Source organism: Nelumbo nucifera, chromosome 2, assembly GCF_055504915.1.
Source record: "Nelumbo nucifera cultivar China Antique chromosome 2, China Antique-T2T, whole genome shotgun sequence".
NCBI lineage: Eukaryota > Viridiplantae > Streptophyta > Magnoliopsida > Proteales > Nelumbonaceae > Nelumbo > Nelumbo nucifera.
This window is the reverse complement of record NC_142650.1, coordinates 13,985,052-13,994,902: the sequence shown is the minus strand read 5'-3', so window position 1 is coordinate 13,994,902 and position 9,851 is coordinate 13,985,052. Positions and strand designations below refer to the sequence as shown.

At 36.3% G+C, this 9,851-nt stretch overlaps 1 protein-coding gene and 1 pseudogene across 1 annotated transcript; both read left to right on the top strand.

Annotated features, from left to right (window-relative positions):
• The first annotated feature begins 1,370 nt into the window (after nt 1-1,370).
• LOC148801930 (uncharacterized) lies at nt 1,371-3,742 on the top strand (annotated as a pseudogene).
• A 3,103-nt stretch (nt 3,743-6,845) lies between these two features.
• On the top strand, nt 6,846-9,397 carry LOC104597166 (uncharacterized). Its single transcript, XM_010258591.3, has 5 exons — nt 6,846-7,029; nt 7,145-7,245; nt 8,449-8,530; nt 8,628-8,713; nt 8,951-9,397. Exons 1-5 carry the CDS (start codon nt 6,988-6,990, stop codon nt 9,210-9,212), a joined length of 573 nt encoding a protein of 190 aa, XP_010256893.1. The 5' UTR covers nt 6,846-6,987; the 3' UTR covers nt 9,213-9,397.
• Nucleotides 9,398-9,851: the final 454 nt, after the last annotated feature.

Below are 9,851 nucleotides of genomic sequence, written 5' to 3'. Positions count from 1 at the left end.
TTGCCTGTTTTGTGTTCATCATGCCCTCATTTTCATAATTTTCATTTTGGTGGTACATTACACATAATAATGTTAAATTGTTACTCACCAGTCACCACCAACTACTGACCACCTCATTTCACGTGGGTTTTGCCTGCCTTAGTCGGCTTAACAGCTTTGCTTTGCTCTCTGGTCGTTATCAAATACGGTTCAGATATGGCAAAAAGGATGAGGCTTTTCTGAATAAACCCAGATGAGACGAGAGCCACAAGATAACAAGAGCGTAGTGCTTAGTAGTAAATTGCTAATTTATTAGGCAAAGAGAAAGTGATGGCAAAATAGGATACCAAATCAGCCCCCCTATCATCATCGGAAGATTAAATGATGATATCTTCATCATCGCAAGACATGAAGTATCAGTCCATCTTTTTCAGGTAAAGATGGAAGTAAGCCCTGTTCATGTATCAATAATTAGAGCTCCCTCTCGCATGTCATATGGTATGGACGATTAGGTTCCGATGGCTGAGCCAGGCTGTAGTGTGGGACTGGCATCCCACATTCTCACTTCATTCACGCTTAAAACATTACACTGTTCATTTCTCAATTATTCCAAGGTAAGGATGACTTGTAATGGAGGTCCACATGACGCGGCAGTCTCCATCCCGCACATTGAATTGAACGGCCCATTGCTAATTACGCATACACTTCTTCATTTGGAAGTTGTAACCACACCCAACAATTATAAAACATTTAATTTTAAAAAGTATAGTATAATTATAAAAAATAAATTTAAAATTAGATTTATGATATAAAATATTTTAAATTAAGAAATATGAGAAATTTCTCACTTTTTTATATTAAGAATTATATTAAAAATATAAAATTTTAATATATATTCATGGTTAAATCGTTTGATTTTGGTCAGTTTATAAATCGTTTGAGAAATTTTTGAATCAAAGCCAACCTAAAATACTAGAAAACTGACCAACTCGGGTCGAGTTGATCGGGTTGGTCAATTTCATTAGTTTGATTAATAAGCCTAACTGAAATAAATTATTGTTATTTTTGTATTATAAAAAATTTATTAAAAGTAGTATATAAAATATGAATAATTATTGATTATTTAAAAAGTTAAAAATATAAAACAATTGTATACTCTTATGTGTTTCTATTAGGGTCATTTACTAGAACACAACTTATAGTTTCACATATTTATTTAAACCTACCTTATAATTTTCATTTTACTAAAACATCCCATATATTTTACAATTTATTTACTTAATGAACCTTTCATTAAGGAGTGTTTGTTTTGTCATTAGGCTCATGATTTTTTATTCAAAAAATACCCTTAATATTTTTTGTACAGAAAACAAAATTGACCAAATATAACCAATAGAATAGTTGTTCGAATCTTATTAAGGGCAAAAATGGTATTTTTATTTTTGTTTTCTTTTGATTAAATTTATTTAAATGAACATTAGGATCAAAACTGTCATTTTCCACAGTCATCTAATAGAAGATTGATTAAATCCATTGCAAATTATAAGTGGTGTTTTAGTAAAATGCTAACTCTATGATAGATTTTAGTAAATCCATGAAACTATAAGGGATATTTTACTTAATGACCATTTCTATTATTTAGCTTTCTCTTAATAAATCCTGTGCATTGCACGGGTCCCCGCTAGTTAACATTAAAATATAGTTCTGCAACGAGGGTTCTCCTTCGCTTTCCCATGAAAATGCCATTACCATGCTCAAAAGCATGGTTTTCTAATTGTCGTTGATTTGGACGGTCAGACCATTCGACCTGATAGTCGTCTAGGCAATCGGTCTCTGGTAAAAAACTACTGAATCGATCAATGATTCGTTGACCCAAACGGTTGAACCGCTGACCTATTGACCCGTTTAACGGTTTTTGGTCGTTTTTACATCTTAATGATTTTTTAAATTATTTTGTTAGAACAGGCCGTCTACTTAGATTGGACAATCGGACCGTCAACCCGGAAACCGATGGCCAGAATGGTTCCGGTTCTACGTCTTTTTTTAAAACATGTCTCAAAAGGACTACCCGGAAAACTCAACCAATAGACCCCTCATTGCATGTTGTGTGTAGGAAGAATGTGGATTAATTTTAGAAAAAAGTAGGAAAATTTTCTATTGTAGTTCAAAAAAAAGAAAAGAAAAAAGCTTTGCATAAGATCTTGGGTAAATTACAAAGACCCCCTATACTATGGGGTCTATGACAAAGGCCCCCTCGTACTTTGTTTTGCAACAAATATCCCCTTGTACTATGACCGTGAGACAAAGACCCCCCTTGACCGTTGAGTGAGATGATGGAATATGTTAAATTATTAAAATACCCCACTATTTTTTTTCTATTTTATTTTTTTGCCCTTTTCTCTTGAAACCTATTTAACCTATTCACTGATTGATTCGATTCAGGCGGCAAAGCCTAGATACAGATTTTATATATATTGTTATTTTTTATTCTGATCATTTCTCTCTATTATATTTTGAGGAGTGTATCTCTGCTCTTTCTTTAATCCCATTTGGTTGCAATCTTAAAATGATTAGTTTGATTCAGAAACAGAAGAGACCAGAATAGAACTTGAAAAGTTTGAATTTCTTTTATGTTCTCTCTCTCTCTTTTATTCATCGTCATCATATCTGGCATCTCGCCCACACTCTATTCTAATAATTTCGTTTTTCTGTTGGTATCGGAGTGGAGTAATGAAAATTATCTACAAAGCCAAAGGTTGTCTGTCTCCGGAGCCACCACGAGAAGTACCTCTTCGTCGGACTTCGAGTTCACCATCTCTCTATCCCCTTGAATGGCCTCCTCCAATCTCTATCCAGCTGACGAGCTCTTCTACAAGGGCCATCTTCTCCCTCTCCATCTCTCCCCCCGCCTCTCCATGGTTCGAACTCTCCTGTTAGCCTCGTCCAGCTCTTCGTCTTGCTCCGACTCCACTACCACTGCTTCTCGAGACTCGATTGGCAGTTCCAATGACTCCAGCTCCTCTTTTTTCCGGTGATCTCATCTTGTTCATCTAGTGTGACTCATCACGGCCGAGCTCGACGGCCGAGGAAGACGAGTTTAAGCGTCTCAACCACAATTATCACCATAAGAGATCATAGATCAAGAAATCCAAGTACTTCTCTCTAGCGAGGTTCTCTTCTGTGTTCGCAAAGACAACAACAAGCATAGAGATCAAGAGAATGTATCGGGTCCTCCTTTTGTGAAGCGGATGAGTGCGTCGGCCAAGGACGTGATAAGGAAGTGCTGGATTTTAATCTCATAAGAGATTGAATCCAATGGGTTTGATTGATCAATTACATGAGAAATTGCACCTGCACACTTGATTGAAAAATTAGCTTTTTTCTTACAAAGCCCAGTTTTGAACTTGTCCCACATTGGAAAATTATAAGCTTTGTTTTCAGTATTTTAATAGGAGCTGATTTGCACTCCTTAGAAATAGTGGAGGAGAGTATGGGGGTTTGATACCGTGCAATGCACGCGCGCGCACGTGTGTGGCGCAATGAGGCGCACTTTGCTCGCACCCGCGTGGCTCGCGAAGGGCAACTTTGGTTTTGGTGCGACGCTGACTGTTTTAACAGTCATTAACTGTTAACTACTTTTTAAACAGTCACAATTTCAAGGTGCCTTCTCTAAACCAGCACTTACATTTTCTTCATACCTCTTCATAAACTATTTAAGGAGCATGAATCAGACTCCCAAAACACACAATTTCGAAATCCACTTTCTCTCAGTCCGGTCTGCTACAGTCTTACAGAAGGTTTCTTCGGAGATTCTTCAACTTTGCTGGTTGCAGATTCTTGCCCAAGGCTCTATTGTATCATGAGAACGGATTTGCCTGTAACCCAACAACAAATTCGGTGAAAATGAGTGGGGGCAAATAACGTTCTAAAGACAGTGTCTTCAGACAAGCCTTAGAGCTTCTCCTCCAAAGTTATAGTGACCCCATTTTCCAACAGGAAGTATTTGAAAATGGTGAAACCTTTATACTAGAAGTTATCACTGAAGCAGCAACAACAGAAGACGGCGACGATGGTAACAGTGGCTTCATTGGCGATGAGGACAGAGAAGTCTCGGAAAAATAGAGATATCTCTGCTTCAAGTGCGAGGAAAGAGAACAACAGTGTATTCTAATACCCACGAAGGAAAAAATGTGTTTCTAGTTGCCCATCTTCGACGTGGTTGTCGCCCAGTCATTCCGGTGTGCTTTGTCAAAGCGGTGTTTTTGGTGGTAACATCGTTGGAAGCATGCAGTATGTAGATTCATCGTCACTGGAGGAATTGCAAAGTGTGATTCAAGGAGCCATTACTCACTGCAAGAACTCCTTGCTTCAGAAATCAGAACAAAACGCTGGTGAGTAATTAGATTTGAAAGTTAGTATTAATTTTGCTCAAAAAGAATGTATCTAAATCTCTGTTTAACTTTTGTTCCTTTTTAATCTCAAGAACTTAAAACCAGATGTCTCTTAGAAAATAATGTATCTAAATCTCTTCTCTTATTAGGTGATGATTACTAAGAGAAACCCATCTCGATTTTCTCTTGGTTTGGCTTGACAATTTACGTTTAATGGAAATATTGACTACGTCATTGAAGGTTCTTCGTTCATTTTCAAGGGGATTGGAGTGCATGAATTGAAGAAAAAATTGGAGGAAGAAACAGGGAACGAGGATCGTGAGGTCGGAGAAGATCAACAGTATTTTTCTCCCTTAATCGGAATAGTTATTATAAGGGTAATATAAAGATTAAAAAAATATTATAACAGTCTTTAAACTAAGGGAAAAGTATGTTTGTCTCACGGTTATGGTACAGACCCCATAGTAACAGGGGGGTCTTTGTAATTTACCCTAAGATCTTTTCTGGCTTATGCAATCCCTTTGTAGGAAATTTTGCTTACTAGGGCAGGGTTTCTCTACTGTCCCGACCCACTATTTATAATAATGAGTGTATTGGCCTATTGGGGGTTATTACCCAATTCATGGGGCATGCCAATGTTATTTTTGAGAAAATTAATTAAGCTCAATTTGGAAGGAGTACAAAATGCAAATACAAATGTACAGAGAGCATAATCTTATGTTTTGTATTATTTTTGTTTGTAATTGTATTCTTTCCAAACTTAAGTTCAATACGAATACCAATTAGAATTATTCATGGGCTGAGTTTGACCTGAAGCTTAGCCCGTAAACAGGTTTAATAGGTAATAGCTGATTTCTTAACCAAAATAAAAAACAAGAAACAGTAGGCTCTTAAAAGGAGGAGGGTTGGATATACCGTATACGTATACCAGATGTTCAAATATTTATTGTAGGTATTATGATATTAATCACAATCTCATCGAGATAAAAGAAAGCACCTTATATCAAAGAACGCCGTGAACCAGATTTTAGGGATCTTATTGTTAAAAGAAAGTACCTTATATCAAACTCTCCTAATTAATATTTTTAATATTTAATTCCTTATTATTGACAATTAGGGTCCCAAACTTCTAGGCCTTTTAATTTTCCATACGAGGCAGATCAATGTTCTATCTGATTTTAGTTAATTCCAATTCCCAATACCATTGTAGGTTGCAAATGGATCCAAATTTGATTCATTATTATTTGGATCGAAATGGGCTTTTATCAGTCGCACTTAGGTTCAGAAAGTTCAGAAAGATTTCAGACAATACAGTGGGATTGAGCACGGTGATTGGAGAACCAGTAACTGTAAGTTTAGGGACCTCATTACAATTATGACGTCAGTTTCTGTGCTTCTGGGACGGAGAACCAGTAACTACAGTTTGGGCACTTAATTTATGTTTTCTTTTTTGGGTGGGAGATCTCATTGCGAGTTTACTATTATGACATGGTTTTTGAACCACCATTGACCTGGATGGTCGGATTGTTCAGTCCCAAGAACCGTCCATGCAATCGGTTCTGTTTTACCCCAAACCTTATTTTTGACAAAAACCATTAAATTGGTCAATGATCTGTTGATTTAGCACTCGGGATTTCCTGCTCACTCTCTACCTGCCGTGTATTGGAACCACATATCTCTATTATGAATTGAGAGATGTATGGCTGCAATCACAGCGGATAGAGAATGGGTAAGAAAAGTGAATAAGAAATCTGGGCTCTTGATTCAGGTGATTGAACCGTAGATCTGTTTAACGGTTTTGGCCATTTTTTATTTTAACTTTTTTTTTTAATTTTTTGTTAGAATAGGCCATCTATCCAAATGGGATGATTGAACCATCAACCCCAAAACCAATGACTAAAACGGTTCCTATTCTTGATGATTTTTTAAAACATTGCACCATGATGCATACACATATTAACCAGAAAAACACAAAGCTTCTATGAAAACATTAGCGTGTTTTGTTTTTTTAATTTTTTAACAGGTCCCATTGAATTATAAATTTTTTACTTTTCATTTTCATAATATTGGACAGATAATAGGTTCTATGGCTAAAGAGCGGTTCTGGGCCTTATGCCCCATGATCCTTAAAATAAAGCTTGTACGGTTGTCTAACATTGTGACCTAGGCCTCCTTTATTAAAGGAAGATATTATAAAGGTTTTTATAAATAAATAGCTTTTTTCATAGTTCAGTTGGTTAAAGTATCCGTTTAACAAGCGAGATGTCTTGACTTCTAATCTCAATGAAAGCATTATTATAATTTTGTTTTGTAATTAACTTGTTTTGATAGATTAATAAAATATTAAATATCAATATAATAAAGGAATTTCCATTGCCTTTCTTTTTCTTTCCCTTCTTTTTCCTTCAAGCCAAACACAGCTTAAACGAATCACGGAATCAGATCCGATTCGATCCGATCCGTGTGGGAGCCCTAATGAAAGACGATAGTCGATAGATCTTAGAAAAGAGCCCTTCTCTTTGAGAAAGAGAGGGAGAGAGAGAGAGAGAGAGCGGGAGGAGGTCTTGGTGCTTAGTGTTCGAGTTCGACTACTTTCCCCAAGCTACTCGAGGTCAGAATGGTCAAGCGTGAGCTTTCCAGCACGTTGAAGAACTTGAAGGTAAGACAGAGGGAAAAAATTAATTGTAGACTGATTTCTTTCTTTGCAAGTTCCTGGTGGAGATTTGGGTTGGTATTTCCTTGAAATTCAATTGGTATATTCTTTATTATTTCAGTTCATGCAAAGGGCAGCTCAAAAAGAGGAGAAATCTAAGAAAGAAGAAGAGCTCCAACCCAATAGTGACTTTGTTTCGCCTGGTTTTCAGAATAGAAAATGGTATTTTGTCTTCAGTTTCTTAGAAGAATTTGTCCGAGTTATGCGGTTATCCCCCCTCCCCTCCCCCCCAAATAATAAATAAATAAATGAATAAAAAGAAATTGGTTTATGAAGATATTTCTTAGTCGAATTACTGTTTAATTATCTTTATAATGTTCGAGATGGAATGTAGCATATTTAATAATAAAAATTTTAGCTGTATTCTTCACCATTGGGTCCATTTGAGACTCTTATATGTTTTAGGATATATAAATTCATAATCTTTGTTTGTTGAAATCGAATTATGCTCTGATTTCAGAGTAAGCCATTTTCTGAAACCATATAACCTGAACCGACAGCGTAAAAAAAAAAAAAAAAGAACAGACGAGACTTCAGTTTGCTCTTCTTCATTTTTTCAATATAAGTAAAATAATTAAGGATATCTTTTATAACCAAGCAAGCGATTGGCATTCATCTATTAACTGTTCTCTGTCATAAGTTATTCTGGCATTTTATAACCAAGGAAGATATCAGTATATTTCAATGTTTAACATATATAGTGTAAAAGAAATAAAATGAAGACACTGATATGAGTACAGATTCTCTTACAAAACTGTGGGAGGTTTATCCAAACTTGATAGTTAGTGGGAATAGTTGTGCAACATGTAGCTTCCTAGATGAAATAGTTAGTAGATGTTTGCTTGGGGTTGGAGGACCTAACAAGAAGATGAAGAAAATTAAGAAAGTTTGTAAGGGAAGTAAAGGGGGTCAAATATGAACCTCTGGCAATGTTGGGTAATCAAATAAAGTTTTGGGTGGTGTTGAGTTGGGATAGTGTTCTCTGTTTGGGCTTTTGCTGATTGTTAGGGGGTGTTTGGTGCTTTTGGTTGGAGTAGATTAATGTACAATGATGACAAGACTGGAGACTCCCTTGTTGGAGGTACAGGAGAAATTAAAGAGAAAAGAAAAAGTAGAGCAGGGCCTCATAGTCATCTTTATTCTTTGATGAATGCAGGGAGTAGGTTGAATTTATAACAATTTCTTCAAGAACTTTTTATAGTCAGTCATTCACTCCAGCCGCAGATGCTATTCTTATGCTTGTTGCCTTTGGGTTCAGCATCCTTTGAAAATTTTGCTAGTATTTCTCTTGAATGTGACTTCGATTTTATTATATATATGGTCATGGGTCTTGTTTCACTTGTCTAGCTATTTCTTTATCTACAGCATAGTCATAATGGAAGGGGATCCCCATCCGGGGGCACTGAAAGGGCGGATGTCATTTCAAAGTTTTAATCCTTCCATTGATGTGAGTATCAAGATTAATCAACTTGAAACAATTCCAAAGACTGTTCACCACATTGCTTCCTCATGTCAAAGCCTTGTCTTCTCTTGGTACTTGGTAGAAAGTGAATGAAGAGGCAGCAAGTCTTTGTCAACCAAAAGCATTTGCCACAAATTCTGTCAATCAAAATGGAGGAGCTTATCCCAGGTTGGTGATTTAGCATTGGATTCAAGTTTCAACATCTGTTGTAAACTTGTAATACCACTAGTGCTTTACATGATGGTGGAACCTCAAATTTCAACATCTGTGAATAGTTCATTATTATGGAGTATCATGTTATTGTATTTCTGTGTAAAGAGGGTTTACCTTTTGAAGCCGTTTCTAGTATGGCTTCATGTAAGTGGTGCATACATTGATGTTTGGTTTTCTTTTCTACTTCTACAGAGAAAATGAGTCTTCAGCAACCATGACAGAGTCCTCAAATGTAGCTAGACCTGACAGTGATTGTGATGGAGATCATAAAAGAAAACAGCCATATATAAAGACTGAATCACAATATCCTGGTGAATCACAAAGAAACATAATTAGCCTGGGTGATCAACGTCCATCACCAAGAAACAGTAAAGCCTCCTATAAGAAACAGAAGCATGAAAAGTTGGACTGGAGTGTTCTAAGACCACCAAAAGCTCAGAACAAGAGGGGATGAACAACATCGGGTGAATATTTTTCATTGTTGTGTGATTTTATTGTTCTATTTACTTTGAGCTTCTAATACATAGTTTAAAACCGTAGATGTGGTATGTAACTCGGTGCATCCTTTCAATAGTACTTCATTTTAACTTTCTTATCTTTAACAAGTATTTTGAAAATTTTTAGTCAGGTTTTCCCCTATCTCTGTAGGATCAAGTTCTTTCATTCTGTTTCTGTTAGTTATTTATAAATTCTTGCAGGATGACCTACAGAGTACAGATTACATGCATATTTGCTGATCCTAGACTTAAAAGTGGACTTAATTGGTGATTTTGAATACAAATCTTTTGTTGTGACCCAACCAAGGATAAGTACAGCGATCAAACTGTGTTAAATGATGCATGTGGGTTAGGGATGTGAAAATTGTATGAATGCTTATGGTAACTAGCATATCGGATCCTAGCACTACCTCTTGTATCCTCTTGAAGAAAACTCAGCTAAAAAGTTCTACCAGATCTTACCCATTGTCCAGTCATCATCCCAAGTCTTTTTGAGTTGGCTAAATGTGTCATATGTCACAGGCTGTTTTGTAGTTTTGCATGGGGCCAATTCTGTTAAAGCATGAGAGTTCCAATATTTCTTACCAAACAGGCAA

What these genes read in the sequence shown, in the direction of transcription:
- LOC104597166 (XM_010258591.3), top strand. Translation starts at nt 6,988, where the DNA reads ATGGTCAAGCGTGAGCTTTCCAGCACGTTGAAGAACTTGAAG. An exon ending in GTTTTAATCCTTCCATTGAT is followed by an intron (nt 8,531 to 8,627) that starts GTGAGTATCAAG and finishes GGTACTTGGTAG; the next exon opens with AAAGTGAATGAAGAGGCAGC. An exon ending in AATGGAGGAGCTTATCCCAG is followed by an intron (nt 8,714 to 8,950) that starts GTTGGTGATTTA and finishes CTACTTCTACAG; the next exon opens with AGAAAATGAGTCTTCAGCAA.